The 21,163-nt window shown below is 40.3% G+C and overlaps 1 protein-coding gene across 2 annotated transcripts in view; it reads right to left on the reverse strand.

Moving 5' to 3' along the window:
• The window catches only part of BBOX1 (gamma-butyrobetaine hydroxylase 1), a 59,602-nt gene that overhangs the window by 25,476 nt on the left and 12,963 nt on the right, over positions 1 to 21,163 (reverse strand). For both annotated transcript variants that reach the window (XM_060606240.3, XM_078433327.2), the window contains exon 4: positions 6,967 to 7,165. In XM_060606240.3, coding sequence (XP_060462223.1) covers positions 6,967 to 7,165 — 199 coding nt within the window. The remainder of the gene's footprint in view (positions 1 to 6,966; positions 7,166 to 21,163) is intronic.

Below are 21,163 nucleotides of genomic sequence, written 5' to 3' on the forward strand. Positions count from 1 at the left end.
TAACTGTCACTTTCCCTTTGCATAAACAGTTGGCTATAATTTGAATTTAATAGAGGGTATGGGAATAAATATTCCGGTGCTGTTGTCATGACTTAGTTTGACAAATTTCTATATACCCCCGTTAAATTATTCCTTTGCATCTGAGCCGTAAATGAGTAGAAGCCACATTTGATAGTTAGTAATTAGTTAATCATTATTACGGCCTTAAGAATTATGGGGGGATGCTGGGTAAACTGCCATAGGAGTACAGTGCAAAGGAAAGACTCCAGAGTGTTGAATCAGGTAAACCTGGGTTTGAAGCCTGATTCTTCTGCCTCAGTTTCCTTATCTCTAAAATGGGGGTAATGGTGCTTACTGGAATTGCAAAGATTCAAGATAATGACTCTAAAGCATTGAGTTCAATACTTAGCATGTAAAAGGTGCTTCATAGACAATTATTTTCCCCGTTCCATTACTAGCTGCCTGTCCTGGATACTCGGGATAACCAAGGAGGTAAGGGATGTGGCCGGGTGGGGGGGGGGGGGGGTCAGGGCTTGTGGAGAAGCAAGTGGCTTGTTAGGGTCTCAAAATTTCCTCAAGTGATTTCGAGGGGAGCATGAGACACAGAAATTATTTTTCCTTTCATTCATGAGATGACCTCATACTCAAGTGGTTTTGTTGGCAGCAACTTTAATTACTGCGAAATTGAATATTACAAAGGGAACCCCAGGGACTGTCTCTTGGCTGATAACGTAAGCTGGGGTTCACAATGGCCCAGAGAACAGAGACTGTTACTTTGCTTGGGAAACCCTAATGCTCACAAGAATACATATTTTAAAGATTCTCTACCCTCTACTTAAACACGATGATGGTCAGTACTAAATCTAAACAACTCACGAAGAAATCCCAGTGTGAATTTTTTACCAAGAAGGATGGAGGTACTACAACTAGTTTCAGAACTAAGACAGGTTTCCTTTGTTTTCTTCCCAAGTCTAAATTACTTTTTAGGTTGATTTTTCATAACTCAGAAGCCATTTTTATTCAAGAAGGGCTATGTGGTTTTCTCCAGCAATTTCTTGGCTAGAAACTTCACCAAAATGGGTAAACTTGTTTCATTTTGTTTTGTTTTCTTTCCCTGTTTAGTCCCCACACTTCACAAATGTTTTCTGGTAACATGTGTATCAAGTAAGTAGCTGTTTCAAAGTCAGGTTTGGAGGGAGTGCTAATGGTAGGAGCGATTTCTAAGGGGCCAGCTGCCAAGGAATAATCATATTTTTCACTCATACACCCTCAATCTTTAATACAACCGAATGTGTGAAATGCTGCTGGGCTGGCTTACAGAAATGCTAGCAGAAATCCAGTGAATGCTGGAAAGGATATATTCTTGTACTCCCCAGAGGCCATTTCAATATTGTTAATTCTTAACTGGCCTGGCTGGTGTATTTGACAAACAGCCCACTAGAAACATTTTAGGCTTGACATTATGTTATTCATCTGATGAAGCCTGTATGCAAGAACTGGGCAGCAGTTGTAGCCTCTTACATTTTTCCAGCAAACTTTCATCTAAAGGTTTCAAAGGGCATGCCAGGTATTAAAATAGTCCTGTAGAAAGAGAGAAGCAAGTCCTCAGGAGAGGAGAATCATAGAGCTCCAGGAAATTACATGAAAAGCTTAGATCACCTTCTCCCCTACAAATAGCCAGTGGTGGAGCCATGATTCAATTCTGATCCTCTACTGGTCCTATGGGCAGCTCTCTGGGCAGTAATGTAATACAGATGCTGCGGGGTGTTGAGTCCTCAGTTCTCCCCTTAATTTTTGGAATGAAGTGTTCCAAAGTATTTATTTAAATATTTCCACTACAACATGTGACTGTATAAGTTTTATTCAACAATTATGCAGCTTCCATGCTGGTCTCCACAAGATAAAATTTGACTACCACCAAGATCCTTAAGTTTCTTTTATCCCTTTTCTTCATTGTCTCTGCCTATGTTATTCCTTATGTTGGTGTTTCAGAAAAACATATTTTTCATTTTCACCTCATTATTCTTATTTGTCTAATCCCTGCTACCTGTGTTAATGCAACTTGCTTATGCCAGCAAATAAAGCATTCTTAGAAAGAAGAAAAGCTGAAACTTCTGGACTGTATTCTGGAAAGAAGGCAGTCTTGTTAGCTAAGGGTGAAATTTGTATTCTCTTCTGCTTAACTTCCTGATGAAGAAGGGTCACTCAGAATTGCTCACAAGGTTAATTTTCTAACTAAATACCGACAATGCTAAGAAACAACTTTTGTCATCTTGGCCAAATGAATTGCTCAATATCTTAGCATACATTCCCTTTTATTAAAATTTCCTGGGTGGTCACTGTATGTCAGGCACTGAGCTAGTACTGAAGATATAACCGTGATTAGGCCACCATTTCAGCCTTCAAGGAGCTCAAAATGACAGCGACAATGGCCATGAGCTATGCAAGCCTTATTTTCAAAGATTATCCTGGGTGCTAGTTACTAGCAGAATACCTACTTAATGCCCAATACTGGTCGTAAATATTTTTAAAAAATGCACACTGAATCCCTTCCTTCTTTGTGTGTGTCACACACACACACACACACACACACACACACACACACCATTACATGTAAATATGATGTGAATAATAAAACCCTGACCTAGCCAACTTATTTTGTTGTTCCACCAATTGGAAAAGGAATATTTTTGGAGTATGATTTTGCCCTTTCAGGGAAAACTGGTGGTTGCCAGAGGGGAGGTGAGTGGGGAAGCGCGAAATAGATAAGGGGGACTAAGAGTACACTTATTGTGATGAGCATTGAGTAATGTATAGAATTGCTTATATTGTACACCTGAAATGAATATAACACTGTATATTAATTATACATAATCTTTTAAATGACTAAATAAAAATTTAGAAAAAAATATTCAGGAAGGTATTTTTATTGATTTGGGGAGAAAGTTCAGGTACATGAGATGAGGCTTTTGGCCCCACTCTATAAAACTATATCGATCCAAATTAAAGGTTTAAATACAGGATTTGGATTTGACTTAACAAAATAATGACAAGCATCTGAGAAAATATAGATGTGGAAATGACATATACTTTTGTCCTCAAAGCTATTACCATTTTGATTTAGTATTTGAACATGATTTTAGGAGTATGAAGTGCTGAATAATTATTGCATTTATCTGCTGCTTTATGTATTTTTTAAAACATCCAGGTGTTCATCAATCATTAAGCATTTATTCCTTACCTCCCATATGCTGAAACTGTGCAAAATACTGGACTCTACTGTTTGTTTGGTTTTTTTTATATACCCCACTAACGCTTTAACAATTGGGAGAAGAGCTAAGAACAAAAAATAGATTTTATAATTCTTACTTTAGACCCATGCAATTCAAGTTCTCTAAACTATTTGGATGGAATCCTATTTGAATGGCAAAGTGCTAGGTGGATATTTGTTTCCCAAGTGGGGCATGTCTAAAGTAGCACCACCCTATTATTATTTTTGGCATCTAAGCAAGAGTAGAAACCAGGATCTTTGAGAAATCTACACGGAATGCAAAGTTGCCCTTTAACCTTCCTCTCCCTGCTTTCCTTTCTCTATCCTTCTCCTATTTCTGGCAGTCCCCTCTCTCCATTATTTATTGCCTTCATTTATTCATTCCATTCACTCACTCACCTGCCAGTTACTTTTTCAAACAAGAGTAAGGCACTTTGCCAGTGGAGAAACAAAGCTATGAAAAAGAGGGACCATGTTTAAGGCAACTACTGATTGTTATAAAGAGAAGTCGTGTCCAGGCACTACCACAGTACAAAGAAGAACATGAAAAATGCCACTTCATGTACATAATTGTGAGAGTTGGGAGGATAGAAAGCACCCAAGCTCTATACCAACAGAGACTCGCCTTCTCTTAAAGTACCCCTGCTCTCAACCAAAGGTTTTCACCTTTGCTACACATGAGAATCGCCTGTAAAGTTTTAAAAAGTCCTTGTACTCAGATCACATCCAAATCCTGTTTTGAAAAATCTCTGGAGACTGGACCCAAATGTCAGCATTTTTTAAATTGGTTATACCAATGTGCAACCTCAGTGGAGAATTATTGCTCTAAATATCCCTTCTTTTAAATCCCATGTTACAGAAACTTTAATATCGCTTTCCACATGATTGTGGGAAGGAGCAAAAAAGGAAAATAACTTGAGGAAAACACTTACTTTTCTTATCCTCTTAATAAAAATCAAACAAGCAAACAAATACAAACAAAGCAACAATAGCAAAACTGTCCTCTTCTGTAAGTTCTTGAGGTAAAGAATAAAAAATCACCAACAAAAACAACAACAACAACAATAGAGATCTTGGTAATCAGTTGTAGATGTAGCAGTGAGGTGGGCAGAAAGGCATTTCTTAGCATGTGGTATAGCTTGAGAGCTTCAGGAGACAGATGTGACCTCTGCACAGAGGATGAGGTGGAATAGGGCTAACCCTGCCTGGTTAGATGCAAAGGTCTTGGACAAAGTGTAACAGTAGCAGAAGGTCTGATCTGTTTGACAACCAACTTTGAATATTTATTTCAATAAATTTCACAATGTTAGATCAGGGGCCAAATTATCAAGCCTTTTTAGGATTTGTAACAACAAAACAAAACGAAATGTAAGTTATGAATCAGGACAAAGAATCTGACCCTAAATGTGAGGGATGGGGGTGAGTATTAGAAAACTATAACAAAGACCACTCCCCCCCCCCCCCCCCCCCCGCCGGATTTGGCTGCAGTTGTGCAATTATGAAATGGGTTGCATAGATACAAAAAGTGTCTTGTCACTAAATAAAAATTGAGTAAAAGAACATAGAAGAGATCTAGTTTGTAGTGTTCTCTTTATGTCTGGTGCCTAAAAGCATCCTTTGCATGTTCTAGCTTTATATCATCAATAGTGAGGTGGATTAGGAAGCCCATGGATAAAACAGACCCCAGTTATAACTCTGGTTTTTTTGGTTTTGTTTTGTTTTTTTTACTACCTGTGAAAACTTGGGTTATAGTTGAATTCTCTGAGCTTCAGTTTCCTTATTGGTGTACAGGTGGATAATATCTGTGTCAGAAAATTATCAACATTAAAAAAAGAACAAATATTGGGTTGAGGCTCTTAATAATTTCAAGGCTTTTCCACCTCTTTCCTTTGTCTTTTGTTACTGATATAATCTCTAGAACAGCTTAAATTCTTGTAGATGTAGGGGAGAGAACAATCTTGACGTAATTTTGCTAATGGTGGAAGTAAATTCTTGGGGTGGGGGTGGAGGCTGGGTCTTCTAAGCCTAAACATGATAGAGTCTTCTGCCATGATTCAACTTTTCTTTTTAAGTTTATTTATTTATTTTGAGAGAGAGAGAGAGACAGCAGGGAAGGGACAGAGAGAGAGAGGGAGGGAGAGAATCCCAAGCAGGCTCCATGCTGTCAGCACAGAGCCCAACATGGGGCTCAAACTCATGAACCTGTGAGTTCATGACCTAAGCCGAAATCAAGAGTCAGACGTTTGACCAGCTGAGCAACCCAGGTTCCCCTGCTGTGAATCAACTTGATCAAATCAGTGGGGGCAAGTGGTGGGATATTTTTGAATCCTCTGTTTATCTACGTCTGTAGAGTCTTGCAAGAGGATCTTACTCTAGATTAGGGATGGCAAACTCAAGGGCAGGCAGGGCCCTTGTAGGTCTGAGGTGGGGGTGGGGGTGGGGGGCGGAATTTGTGCAACTGAAGAGTGAGAACATGCTCCCTTCAAGCAGATGGTTGCCATGTAGGGATTTAGTCTCAGTTGTTGCCAGATTTGATTTTTCAAGAAAAGTCAGATCCATATTTAATGTAAAATCTCCCAGTTTTTAAGTGTTGACAACGAATTCTATTTTCTTTCAACATCCTGTGGGCCAAATAAAACATATCTGAATACAGCCTGTGTGCTACCAGTTTTGCAACCTTTGGATTTTGAAGGTTCTTTTCGCTCCCAATGTGCTCTGCTCAAGCAGAGCCCAAGAGCAATTGTATACATCACAGGAAGGGTTCACCCTACAGATTAGAAATACAGTAATATCCCCACTTGCACCAAAGTGTTTCCTGTTGTGAGTGTTTCTTATCCATAATTAATGTTACCTCCCAGGTAATTCTTATGCAAACAGCTTCTCGGTTTCAAAGTTAAAGTCAGTTACATTTCCTGTTACTTGCTGAAGTGCATAGACCTAATTTTTTGCAGGTTACTTTTATCTTTTTTTTTTTTTTTTAGCACATGTGGTGGGCGGCTTTAAATTCCCCAGGGCCCTACTTTATTTTGCACTGAGTCTTGGGTGGTAAAATTTTAATGAACTTTCAGTATTTATAAAAATCTTGGAGAAACACAGTCTTCCATCCCACCTGCTGTGAACTGAATTGTGCCCTCCCCCAAATCCCATGGTGAAGCCCTAACCACCAATATGAGTGTATTTGGAGAAAGAGCCTTTAAGGAGGTGAATGAAGTTAAATGAAGTTGTAAGGCTGGGGCTTTTCTTCACCAGGACTGGTGTCCTTATAAGAAGAGGAATAGACACCAACAATGCAGGTACAGAGAGGAAAGGCCATCTCCAAGTCACAAAGAGAGCTCTCACCGGAAACCAAACCTGCCAGCACCTTGATCTTAGACTTCTGGCTTTCAGAACTGGGAGGAAATAAATTTCTGTTGTTTAAGCGACCCAGTCTGTGGTATTCTGTTAGGGCAGCCCTAGCAAACTAACACACCATCCATCACTAGCCTGTCTTTGATGTCTGATGTCTTTGGGCTTTTAGGATCCCTTAAGATTTCAGTTATCCTCAGGGAAATCCCACTTTTAGATTCGTCTTCTCATCTGGCTTCCTGTTCATGGCATTGTGGAAATTTTGTATCTCCAGTCAAAAGTGTCCCTCTTCTGGGAAATATATCAAACTTTACATATAACGGCAGAATACAGACTATTTGGTGACTCACCCATAAAATGTAAGGTAAAGGAAACCAATCCTTTTCCCAAGTTTTAAAACTTCTCCTCGTTTGTCAGATGCTCCTGTGAGTCGTACTATGCCTACTTTCTTGAGGCTGGAGAGCCACTTGTATGCATGTTCATCATTTTTTAAAACATCTTCAAAATCCAGTGTAGGTAGCTGGAGCTCTGAGCCCCAGTACTGACATTCTGTGAACAAGAAAAGAAAGAAACCAGGTGGGGTTACATTGTGTTTATATAAAATGAGAATCTCCGAGAAGGGGCTAGTTCATTGAAGCTGACCTTTGATTTATCATGGAATTTACAGAATTTCAGTCATATTAGGAATACCCAGGCTACCAGATTTTCTTCCCTGGAGACATGCCAATCTACTATATACCTCCTGCCTACCATTGCCTGACCCATGACAGGTATTCACTATACCTCATGTGTTGAGGGAATGTTTAACTTGTGGATAGCTCTTGATCTGTATGTCCTTAGGGCTTCTTTGCCTGGACTCTGCTTGGAAATAATGCCGAAATATTGTGTGTTTTAATCACCAAGTAGCATTGCTCAGCTCCAAATAAATGATAAAATCTGAATGATGGACTTAGAACAGCATATGCGTATTTCTGGAGGTGGGAGGAGTGTTTGTCTTGGTAGGTACAACTCCTTCTTCCTCTTACTTCACTTGATAAGAAGCTTTCTCTGAGGCCAAATCATTCTTTGGAGTCAACAAAAACAGTCCATAGGGACGAAAAAGTGAAAGGTGTGGTCATAGGATGTATAAAAGATGCATTTTATGTACACCCTTTGATGATAATGCCAAACCAGATAAAGTCAAATCCCTCATGATCAAATGCTCATAAAAAATGTTTACTTAAGAAACAGAAAGGAAAACAAAGGGAAGAAAATAATTTGCTAGCCAACCAGGCTCTCCTAAAGGAGGCGGAACGCAAAGATGTCATTTTGCTAAGGGAAATAACGCAGATATTAGCAACTGCATTCAGGAAATACCCAACTCTAGTTAATCCATTTGATTTCTTCATTTTTGGAAGAAAGTGTTTGCCTTAGGAAGGCAAACCTTCCTAACAAGTGACAGAATGAGATCTTACTATCTCAATTATCATCCTGAGCAATGCCTCAATCTTCTAACTGGGGGAACATATGTCACGTTACAGAAAACCCCAAAGCCCCCACTTGAAGAATGAGGAATGGGTCAATGTTCCCGTGCAGTAGGTGTAGACTGGAAATCATTCCCCCTTTGATGTCAACATGGCTGTTTCTGCAGACACAGGGATTTCTTAGGAGTCACATGGTACTTTACAAGTGAAAAGGTCCCAGCAGGTTCAGGAGGTCACTTCCTGAACTTCCACCAGCTAGTTAGCCACCAGCTAAACAGCCACATGCAGCTGGTGCCGTGTGAGAGAGGACATGAACAGGGGTAAGAACACAGAGGCAGAGGGGCCTGGGTTTCCATCATTGGGTTGCATCTTGCCAGCTAGTTTCTTCGTGTCTTTTCTGAGCTGCCGCCTCTCGAGTTACAAAATGCCCATGGTTACATCTACCTTGCAGGTCATTTGTTGACCACGCAGTGAGATAATGCAAGTAGCCTCGTTCAGTGCCTGGCACATAGCAGACCAGTGCTGCTACTACCACCAATGATAATAGCCAACATTTGCTGAGTACTTTCAAGATGGCGGGCACAGTGCTGGGTGCTTCCCATATATTATTTCTTTTAATGTCCACAATATAAATATGCAATAGATGCTTTCAGCATTCCCAAACTATAGAAGAGGGAGCAAAGATCCAAGTCATGCAGAGCTAATGATTTGCAGAGCTGGTTAGTCAGATCCAGGCAACAAATTCCAAATTCTGTAATTTTAACAACTACACATAAAATAAACAAGTGATGCCTTAAAATGCTGTTGTCGCATATGAGAGAACAGATGTGTGAATGTCTATTGCTTATTCTGTCCTTTATAAAGGAAATTGACTAGATAAAAAAGAAAGGAAAGCATGTTACAATTAGGACCACGTTGTCTGAACTTGTTTAAGCACTGGTGTTTAAAGGTAAACCCTGAATGTAACACTGAGTGTTAATTATGCTGGAATTAAAAAAAAAAAAAAAAGTTAAAGATAAACTTTGGCTCCTAGTCCCGATTTTAAATGCAGCAAAAAACATGATGAGTAGGTTTCATGGCACAACACTACAACATTGCTGTCCATCTTTTGTGAAATGAACCAAGAATTAAAAACCAGCTAGCTTCTCTTCTTTAACGTATGCCAGTGCATTTCAGGGGTCCACGCTGGTTTGCTTTTACTTAAGGCCATTATCACTTTCCAGAGAATGTCAGCAATGGTGTATCAGGGAAACATAATACATAGAGATTGAAAAAGACATTTTCACAAGATGTAAATGTTTTAAAAACTTTGAGTTCGCATTTTGACTACTTTGTGGTTTCAAGGAGGATCTCCTTAGGGCACACACTATGTACATCTCTATACATTTATAGTATGTTTTAATGAGTTTTTGTTTCTACAGGAGTCATTTTCCCACTACAGAATCACCCACACACATGCACAGCTGCGCATCCAAACACACACTATTCTTTGTTTTAAAAGCACAGGATGAGTTAGGTTCTTTCAGTAAGTATGTTGTTACTCTTTACATGTATAAAATTAACCATATTCACACTGGGACTCCAGTAGGAAGCAAGGCTGACTACACATAGCGTATCCTCCACAATTTCAGATTTATAAGAGTTGACTATCAGAAGGTGGTTACAATGCCTTTTAAGTTCTGCAAAGTTCACAATTTTCCAACTATAGCTCTCATCCTGGCACGCCCTAGAAAGTGCTTTACAAAAATCAGCAACCAGGGGCTACAGCTCATTATAGAACCTGTGTTCTACTGTGAGCCACTCATACACTCAGTCTGCTAAGTGTGACTTTTCAGAGATAACACGGTGACCAACCAGTTTCTAAATTCATCATAGCATCCACGATATAAAATACTCTACTTTGCAGGGAGAACCACATTTCAATAAATCCACCTAAAATCATTTCATGATATCTGCACAGAAACTTTAACATTGAAAACCCAGTTTAAAAGTGTTTCCCCAGTCTCTCCCAACTACAAAACATAACTACAGGGGACTCCGGAGAAAATACGTTTGACTAGAGTAAATCATTTGTCAGGTGAATACATTAAAAGCAAATTTAAATTTCACACTTGGATCTGGATACATAAACGGTATGGAAAATGACGGAATATTTAAGGCATGAACCACCCTTTCTAATTTAACTTATGGCCTTACTAATAAATACTTCCTTGAACATGTGCTTCACACATCATAAAATTTATGAACCAAGCTCCATGCTGGCTTTCAAGGAACCATTTGTACAAGGTTTCCTTTTCACAGGGAGGCATTGCATTCCTGGATCCTGAGTTGTATTTCAAAAAAAGCAAAAGACACAAAGAAGCTCTTTAGTTAAAGATTCATGAGTACAGCATGCTGGGTTGCAGTGTGTTATTTGGAGTTTAGAACCTTCTGTCCACCTGCACTGACCTGTGCTTTTGGCTCTGAAATAGCTCGTCTAATAGGCTGAAGATCAGTCAAACTCTTACTATCTTTTCCTGTAAATACTTGGCAGGGGCCCAGCCAAAACCAAAATCTGACCCCAGTAGAGGAGAAGTACCTCGGTGGAACTAGGACTTCGAGTCTCTTTTCTGTGCTAAGGGGATCCTGCGCCTTTAGACATTATTTTATTTCTTGTCAGGTGAACTTGACAGGTCTCAAGAATCTGATCACTTGTCCTCTCAGACTGAGATCTTCCAGAAGCTGACCTGAGATGAGGATTTGAATGCAAGCAATGTATTAAGGAGGTATCCTGTGGAAGAACTAATAGAGGGGGAAGCAAGATAGAGAAGGAAGCCTCTGGAAACCACTAAAACTTTTTTTAAGTGTATTTATTTATTTTGAGAGAGACGGAGACACAGAGAGAGACAGAACATGCAGGCGAGAAGCAAAGAGGAAGAGAGAATATCCCAAGCAGGCTCCACATCACCAGTGCAGAACCCGACGTGGGGCTTGGGCTCACAAACCACGAGATCATGACCTGAGCCCAAGTCAAACGCTCAACTGAGGAGCCACCCAGGCACCCCAGAAAACCATTTCAATTAATGGTTAAGGGAACTGCTGGCCCTCATGGCAATACTGTAGATGATACTGCACAGTCGTCCCACCCAGGGGCAAGGAAGCTGGGGTGTGCAGGCCACCCATGGCCACGCCTCATTGGCTGCTTCTCTAGGCATTCACTTCTGGGTCTTTCTGGCCTTCTCTGTGTGTTAGCCAAGCACGTTCCTCAGGCAGAGAAAGGCCTCTAGCAGAGTGTCAGGGTGGCGGTTGTGCACTAGAAGGTGGCAGGTGTGCATGAGAAGAGCACTGAGGGTCTGTGGCGGGGCACTCTGTGATGCCCTCCTTTGGGGTCTGTAAGAATGGGCTCGAAGGCTGTCTTCTGTGGTCCCTTGCCATTAAAACACACCTCAGTCACAGTGCTTACCACATTATGCTGAAATAAGCTTGCACTTATTCAACACATATTTGTTGAAAGCCTAGCTATGCAAAAGAGATCACATTTAGTGAATAAAAATAGATGTGATTGCTGCCCTTGGGAGGGAAAAAGTGACTAAGCAAGGAAGCAAACAAACACCTAAAAGTAAACATTGTCGCAAATGCGATGGAGGTAACAAATGGGGTGAATGTCTTCTGGTAAACAGTTACCGGGAGCAGGATGGGGAGCAGTTTTAGACCTGGCAGTTAAGGAAGGTCTCACAGAAGAGATGTTACTTAAGTCAGAGCCCAGGGGGTGAAAGAAGGCAGTTATGCAAAGGGTAGGGAGAAAAGAATCCCAGTGGGAGGGACAGTAGGAAGAGGGGGAATCTCTAATCTTGTTGGGGGAGCTCAGAGTTACTGGGCCTAGAACCCAAGCAAAGGGGAGGGTAACAGATTAAATGGAAAAATAAGCAAGGGTCCGTCACACAGGACTTCTCTCTCTTTCACTAGATTGCAAATTCCTTGCAAGGGACAGAGAGCATGTCCTATATGTTTATTTCCTCACCACTACTGCCCCCTTCTCTCCCCTCCCCCAACCCCAGCATATAGCCCAAGGCTGGCACTCAGTAGATTTTCAGAAAACTAATATGTTCTGTGTCCTAAACAAACCTTTGCCTTTTTTCCCTTTTGCTTATTTTCTAATGAGGACTAGAGACTGGGAGCAACCCCTGAAAGTTGACTGTGTCTGAGTACTCTTTAGAATTTTAAAAGATGGAGAAATCCATAAAACCTTTTCCCTAGGTGATAATCCCACCAAACTTGAAAAGTCTCCCCAAGGATGTATGAAACATGCTTCTACACAAGTTTATGTTGCTTGAAAGGAGAGAAATACGTTTTTGTTTTGGATCGTTAGGTACCTGGTACCTGGTATATTCTATATGCTCAGCCCTATGACAACAGTGACCTTCTAGTTGGAGAAACCAAGAACACATAAAACCAGGTAGGGACACTAAAAGGCCGGGTGTGGGGAGTACTTGAAAATAGAGCTAACGTGTATTGAGCCCTTATGATTCCAGTCACTCTCGTAAGCACTCTGTATGGATTAATTCATATAATCCTTACAACAACCCCATCGCAGAGGTGCTAGTATTATTCCCATTTTATAGATGAGGGGACAGGTCTAAGGATTTTCGATAATTTGTGCAATATCTCACAGCTCATACATGTCAGAGCTGGGAGGCCACACAAATAATTTGATTACAGATATTCCAGAATTCAGTTTTACCCTCTGCTCTTGCTGTGACTGTCCCCTCCGACATGCCTGAAAAGGTTCTGGAAAACCATCTTGATCCCTTTCAGTTATGTACACTGCACGCATCTTCCTGTGGAGAAACCCATACTGGTTCCAGACAGCTCCAGCTGTCACAAGCTGCTTCTTTATGCTGAGGCACAGTCTACCTTTGTCGCCTTGCTTTTAGGTGCTAACTCTGTGCTCCATAATCACACAGTATATGACAGTCTTGGAGATGCATACAAAGACAGCTACTGTGCTAAGTTTTTCTAAGCCCAAATAGCTTTTTTATTCCCCAGGTTTTTCAAGTTTTATGGCTTCTGAGCCCTGCCCCTAGGCTCTCTGCTCTCCAATGTACGATGTGTTCTGAGTTTGCTGATGCTCTCCACCAGCACTGGTGTCTTGAATCAGACGCAATACCATAGATGTGGTCTGGCCCATATCTGCATGGTGGGCTCACTACCACATTTGCATTCACGTGACCCAAATCCAATGAATCCTTTTTGGCTGTCTCAACCCTGTTAACTCCAATCAACTTTTCAGTCAGCGCAAATGTGTAAAAATTATCTGTCAGTGATGTCTTCATTTTCTGAAGCTAGCTCACTGAGAATGTGTGAAGCACAGGTAGAGATGAAGATACAGGTCTAATTTGATAGGGACGTTGTATCAGAGTTAATAGCTCGAGGTCTGAAGGTGACAGACCTGGATTCAATTCTGAATTCTGATACTTCCCATCTACAAGCACTTCAGAAAGTGATACATTCTCAGGGCATTTGGGTGGCTCAGTCAGTTAAGCATCCGACTTCAGCTTGGGTCATGGTCTCACATTTCATGGGTTCAAGCCCCATGTCAGGCTCTGTGCTGATGAGAGCCTGCTTTTGATCCCCTCTCTCCCTCTCTGCCCCCCCCCCCCCCCCACTTGTGCCCTCTCTCTCCCTCTCTGTCAAAATAAGTAAATAAACTTAAAAAAAAAAAAGGAAGTAATATACTCTCTCAGCTCAATTACTTCGTCTGGAAAATACAGGATGAAAATGACCTGCAGGGTTGTTATGAAATTTGAATGATATGCTATCTATGAACAATTTAACATGGTGTACCTGATTAAATCTGCATATGAACTAGAGCAGCCACATGTGAACGTGGCTGAAGGAACACACACCACGATGACTGATCTTATTGCATGTCCCTAATGTCTGCTTAACTCTCTTACTAGCTGATCATTTCTCACATTCTCTAACCTCAAACCTTCCACTCCCTCCTCCCACTTAGGCTCAGCTGTCAGCTTTGCCTTTTATTTCAGTGGAAAAATAGAACTCCGAAGAGGACTTCCAAATATTTCCACCACCATAGGCACCAACCAGCCAGTGTCCATGTCCTTATGGCACGTGATGTGTTGTAGATATATTTGTAAATTTACCAATGTGTATTACATATATATATTACATCTATATTTGTAAACTTGTCTTTCTCTACCGGACTGTCAACTCCCTATAGACAGAGTCTTTGTTTTGTTCACCACTTCATCTCCAGCACCTAGAACAGTACCTGTTCTAAAATGTAGAAGACACATATTTGCTGAATGAATTCATAGTACATGGTGGGTGTTCAATAAATGACATCTTTATTAATATTAGTTATTTCCCAAGATTAGTTATTCCCCAGCTGGCTAGTGGGGAAGAGAGTCAAACACACAGATAATGACCATTCAGTGCAATAATTGCAGTGACACAGAGATAGGAGCCCACATGAATCGCAGCCACCATACATACAGGTGAGAGTGATAGAATGGTATTTCATAGAACAGATACTCTTTAGTCAAATCTTGACTCTGCTATGTATTGTCTCTTTGACTTTGGACTAGCTATTTAATTTCTATCGTTTTCCCCTTGTGTAAAATAGTTATAATGATGCTGCCTTTGTGAGGTTGTTGCTAGGACCAAATAGAGCAATAAATATTAGGTGCTGAGCTCAGTACCTGACACAGAGCAGTGCTTTTAAAAATGTAAAGAAGGAAGATTGGTGAAAGACTAGGAGCAGAGATAGAGGAAGAAGAGGGTATATGATGTTGGTAGTTTAGACAGAGGGTTGGCGGTGGAGGCAGTGAGATGTGGATGGATTCTAGATTATTTTGATAATAGGGCTAATGGGTTTTCTCGATAGATTGGGTGTGTAGTAAAAGAGACAGAGCAGTCAAGGGTGATCCTGCTGCCAGAGAACTGGCGTTGCCTCAACTAAGATGGGAAAGAGTGGAGCAGGATTCTGTAAGACCATCTGCTCCCATCAGGGGGGCTGTCTTTCCTCTGGCTTCCTCACTTTTTCCTTATTGCTCCAAGGAAATCACTTTATAAATTCCCTTTTGGTTGTCCATCATTTATTTGACCTGATCAATTTATTCTGGGCTAGAAGCTCCTATTATGTCCTATCGAAGATAGAGCTTAGAGATTCTGTGCTTCTTTACTGTATGAACACATTGTTCTCTTTAGATTCCTTCCCTTTATCTTCATTACTGAGATTATCTACTTTTATTTTTTATTTAAAAAAATTTTTTTAATGTTTATTTATTTTTGAGAGATAGAGAGACAGAGCACAAGTGGGGAAGGGGTAGAGAGAGAAGGAGACACAGAATCTGAAGCAGGCTTCAGGCTCTGAGCTGTCAGCACAGAGCCTGACGTGGGGCTCAAACTCACAAACCACGAGATCATGACCTGAGCCAAAGTCAGATGCTCAACTGACTGAGCCACCCAGGCACCCTGAGATTATCTACTTCTCAATGGTCATGAAATTGTAGCTAGTTTGGATCAGGGATTTTTTTTTTTTTCATCAAAGGATCTAGTTCGTACATGGAATATAATATATCTGCTGATGGCTGGCATTTTCCTCTGTAGCAACCCTTAGCTAATAGATAACAGCCACTTTCTTCCAATTTCGCTGATCGCCTCAGCTTCAGTAAACATTTCTACATCCCTGATTGGAATTAAGTTGATAGTTGCTCAGTCTTTTCACTGTCTTCCTTAAATTTATTTAAATGAAACTATCTGCCAGGTAGATGAAATTTTGGCTTCAGACTTCAAACCAATGTCTGAGCGATTAAAATCCTTTTCGTGGCAACAGTTCACCTCCAAGCCACTCTTATGTGTTTAGTCAGGAATAAGACATGATTATTCTCTATGTAAGGGGAACTCAAGCATAAGACTTTGTCATGCCACAATTGTTTATTTCCCCTTCTGTCCTTACCCAAATACTCTTTGCTACACCTCTGCTCCTATGTTCATGGCTGACTAAACTGGAGAAAAAAAGGGAACAAGTACTTACATTTTATCATTTATTCTTCACATTCCAAAACTGAGAGTTATTGCTTTCTTTTTGCTTTGTTTTGTTTTACATTTTTTAAATGTTTATTTATATTTTGAGAGAGAGAGAGAGGCAGACTGCAAGTGGAGGAGGGGCAGAGAGAGCGAGGGAGAGACAGACTAGGAAACAGGCTCCAGGTTCTGAGCTGCCAGCACAGAGCCCGATTCAGGGCCTGAACCCACCAACCGTGAGATCATGACCTGAGCCGACGTCAGACGAACAACCAACTGAGCCAACCAGGTGCCCCTGGTTTTTTGCTTGTTTTGTTTTCTTTTTTTTACATATGGAAAAAGTGAAGTTCAGGTCATTTATGAAACTAAGTCAAGTCATACAGCAGAGAGTCAAAGCCAGCTTTGCTGACTCCAAAGCCAGTTCTCATTACGTAACACAGTGTTGTTTCACAGGTGAAGAGTGGTCTCGACATACCACACTTCATTTTCTGTCTTGACAAATTCTAACAGAACTGTTTTTGAAAAATGTGTAGGCTTCCATTGTTATGTTACAGGCTTGCATTTTAGTATTGCCAGGGAAATAATGTCTATTTTCTGGGCTTTCCTTCTCATCTGTAGTTTGTAATTTGGCTTGGGGATAATATAAACAGAGGTTGGAATTGTTGGCAAAGGGCTTCACTGGGATGTGAGGTGGGTCTTGCAGAATGAATGGGTGAAGTCTGTCCAGATAGGAAGAATGGAATAAGTGATGGAGGAAACAGTCAGGGCTTGGACAAAAGTAGGGATCTACATGGATGTGGAGGGGCACCAGATTGTGGGATGTGGGCTTAAGAGTTTATCGTGCTGCAGTGAGACATCGGAGCAAGGGGGAAGGGAGATGAAGGTAGGCATCAGGAAGAACACCTTGCAGGGCTGTGCAAGGTGGGTGTGAATAGAGGCCATGTTGTTTCAGTAAGCAGGCCATGAGATAATAAAAAGCTCCAACTAAGCTGTTGGCAAGAGGGACAACCTATGTAATTCCTTCCCCCATAACCTGTTGAGTATCAGTCTTCTCTGGGCAAGTGGGCAATGTGCATAGAAACCTGATGGCCAGTGGAAGAAAAGGAGAAAGAATTTCAATAACAGAATTCTGCATTGTTTTTCTTTTCCTTTTTCTTTCTTTTTGTAAACTGATGTACTGTTCAAGAGGGTCAAGCCCCTCTCAGGGATGTTCTTTAGTTATTTATAGCTGCTTTTGAGAGAACAATGTGAAGATGAAGTGAGTATATATATAAAGTGCAACATTGCTTTTCACCCAACCTGGCACCACTTAAGAAGGTGAGTAGGTACCATTTCTATCTACAGATGAAGATTTAGAGCTATGGAAAAGTAAGTGGCTCAAAATCACAGACCTAACAAGGCCTAATAGGGTCAAGAGCACTCATATTTTAGTGCTATGTTCCTCTTTTGATTAAGACCAAAGTTACAGATTGAGAAAAATACAAAATTTTGACAAAAATAATAAAGTTAAAGAATCCACTGAATGGAGTAGAGCTTAAAAATTATTATTTTTTAATTTACTAAGTTAGAAGTTAGACAAATTAACAGAATGTATAAATAGCAACATCATTTTTTGACATCTTTTTTTTTCCTATAGGGATAAGACAATTGAAAAAACATCAATCAAATTTTTTTCCACTGACATATTTGAAAGTTTGGGATTGGAATTTCAAAAAAGAAATTTTTTGTGTGTGGTATTTAATTTCTCAAAATATTTTTAAAATTCTGAATGCTAGGTGATTGCTTTCATGTTTATTTAATAGAGAAATTAAATATAATTTAATAGATTTTTAATGTGATGATATTTCAAGGAAGAAATTTAAGTATAATGAAGATATCTATTATCCCAAAACTAATGTTTTGTGTTTCAATGTTCTGTCATCTTGAAGAAGCAAAGTGGAACCAGAAGTGAGAAGTAATAGTTCTTTAATCATTTGCCCTATCTTTTCTTTTGATGGGCAAATCTTCCAATGTGTAGGCACTAGCAAAGAGGACAGGTTAAGTATATAACTTATGTGTAGGTTTGGCAAAAGTGAGCCTGGCATATGAAGCAATCTAATTTCACTTCTTGAAATTATCACCATTTGGAATTTTCTAAATTTATAAATTCAAAATTTGCAGTCCAACTGCCATATGTTATAAAATTCACTCCTGGGCTATAAGAAAAAAACAAGCCTAGTTTGTGAGAAACTGAAGCTGTCACTCATTGAAGAAAGTCCACTCTACTTTTACTGTCTTTGAAAAAAAAAAAAAAAAGAAGAAAAGAAATAAATGTACTTTAGTGTAATAACAGAAAATCCCTTTTCCAAGAGTAAAAAACGTTAGTATATTTTCCTTAATGTTGGAGAAAATATGAAAAGGAAATAGACTGTAATCACTCTTCCTTAAGATGCATTTGCTTTAGGCTCTTAAATATATGCTCAGACCTTTTCAAGGCTTTGAGACACCAGCTTTTTAAGGTCCTGCTCAGCATTAACATTAGCTGATGCAAGGAGGCTTCATTTTACGAAGTGGTTAACTAACTAAAAAATGATTTTTTTAAAAAAGAATATAATTAGTATTTTTTATCTAAGAATTTTTTTTATATTTATCTATTTTTGAGAGAGAGACAGAGGGTGAGTGCGGGGTGTGCAGAGATAGAAGGAGACACAGAATCCGAAGCAGGCTCCAGGCTCTGAGCTGTCAGCACAGAGCCCGACTGGGGGCTCAAACCAACAAACCGTGAGATCATGACCTGAGACAAAATCGGATGCTTAACCAACTGAGCCACCCAGGCACCCCTTATCTAAGAATTTTTAAAAGTCATAAAAGAACATACAGCCTTTTAAAAAACGTTCTGTAACATATCCAGTTGTAAAATAGACTTATCTTGAATATTTGTGTTTTCTTGCTGGAAGTATGGATGGAGATAAGAAAAGGCGAAAGGAAGGAGACCTTAAAGTTCAGAAGTGAAAACTGACACTAGGCAGAAGGCTGTGGGAACAATGTCCGGACCAGTGGCATCGGCTGCATCTAGGGCACCAGGCTCTTCTCAAGCAGGGAGGCTCCTGTCTTGGACTCGCTGACAGGACAAGGGCAACTCCATCCCATGTAGGGACTTTAGACTCTTTAGACATGATGCCCAAATTTATCAGGTACAGTGCAGAAATCGAGGGGGATAATAAATGGTATGTAATCCAGAGAACACTTTGGAAGACATCAATATGGCACAGAGGACAAATGAAGTGAAGTACACAGACGTTCAAGACACCTGTATTCATTTTATAAAAATCCCAAAGACATTTCTCTGAAAGTCAGTAGGTCCATGGGCAAAACAGAATAGAGACTCTTCTTAAACGTATGAAGACTTTGAGTGTGTCTCCCACCTGTGTGTCAGAGTGTGAGCCTGGGTAAGGGCAGGAAGGGAATGTTGACTAGGTCTTTCTTTGGGAAGGAAAGGCATTTGGGTACCTGATGTGGTGGGCTGATCATTCTGATGCAGCTGTTTTTTAACAGAGCTGTTCTGAAGCCACTGACCTGGCAGCCCAGATACAGTGGGGACATTCTAAGGCAGCCTGAAGAAACAAGCTCCCAGCCCTTTTTATAATTACCAAGTAATATATGAAGCAAAGACCCTCACTCCATCCCTGACTTACACTGCAGACTCCTACCCCTGGGGGTTCAGGAATGGCCAAACTATGGGGCAAGATTTAGGGATGGGGTGAATTGTCAGTTGGGAGTTAGGCGCACTTATTGTGTTCACTACTTGCCAAGTAAAAAAATAGTGATCTTTGCTTTTTTGACAAATCTCTGTAAAAATAGCCTCTGCACCTGACCTACTCTGTTCTTTTTGCCATAATAAAAATCTTCATCTTCAAGGAAACACATGACCTTCTGCAAGAAAAGGGGAGCTCTGCTTCCTCCGCCCCCCCCCCACCCCCCCCCCCCCCGCCTTGTGAAAGGCATAGAGGTTCTACAGGGTCCTGACAGTTACAGAGAGTTTTGACTCCCTTTTGTGGAATGTTCCTTTTGAAACAAAAGAGGGGCTGATGGCTATAGACTGATGGCAGATAGCTATGGACTGGTTAAACGGACAGGTAAAGACTTGCTCTGCTGTATCAAATTGAGGGGAAATGTTCTTTTCTGATTGTGCAATGTACTCAGTCCCTGGGCTGCTGAGAAAAGTGAGTGGCCTGCTTCCATTGAAAAAAAGACTTTCTTCAAATTACAATCTTTTAAACCTCAATTTGAAATAACAAGTATTATTAAAGTCAGAGAATAGTGTACAAATATTTCAGTACAAATTCAAAGAGGTAGGAAAATGAGTACTCATTCCAAAACTGAATGTTAATGGAAAGAACAAATATTTAGGTTCATATATGACAGGTCATGCTATATATAGATTTTTCCCATTTCAGTCTTATCAATTATATTCTGGGAATTTTGCATCTTGAAGTTAAACACAAAAATTAGTGTATAATTATTTCTTTTTCTTATGTTGATTTATTTTTGAGAGAAAGACAGAGCTCAAGCCAAGTAGGGTAGAGAGAGAGAGACACACAGAATCTGAAGCAGGCTCCAGGCTCTGAGCTGTCAGCACAGAGCCCAATGCAGGGCTCAAACTCACGAGTTGTGAGATCATGACCTGAGCCGAAGTTGGATGCTTACCAACTGAGCCACCCAGGCCCCCTAATGTATAATCATTTCAATTTTACATGGAAGCTAAAATACAATTACATTTTTTTAGTTTATTTATTTATTTTGAGACAGAGAGAGAGACAGAGAGCCTGCTCTTGTGTGTCAGCTGGGGAGGGACAGAGAGAGAAAATCTCAAGCAGGCTTAATACTGTCAGTGCAGAACCTGATGCAGGGCTCCATCTCATGAACTGTGAAATCATGACCTGAACCAAAATCAAGAGTAAGATGCTTAACCAATGGAGCCATCCAGGAGCCCTTAAAATACAATTACCTTAATAAAAATCTTCACATTTCCAATGTTTTATTACAGTTTTCAATTTTCATGCATTTGTCTGGAAAC

This window comes from Panthera onca, chromosome D1, assembly GCF_046562875.1.
Source record: "Panthera onca isolate mPanOnc1 chromosome D1, mPanOnc1 haplotype 2, whole genome shotgun sequence".
Taxonomy (NCBI): Eukaryota; Metazoa; Chordata; class Mammalia; order Carnivora; family Felidae; genus Panthera; species Panthera onca.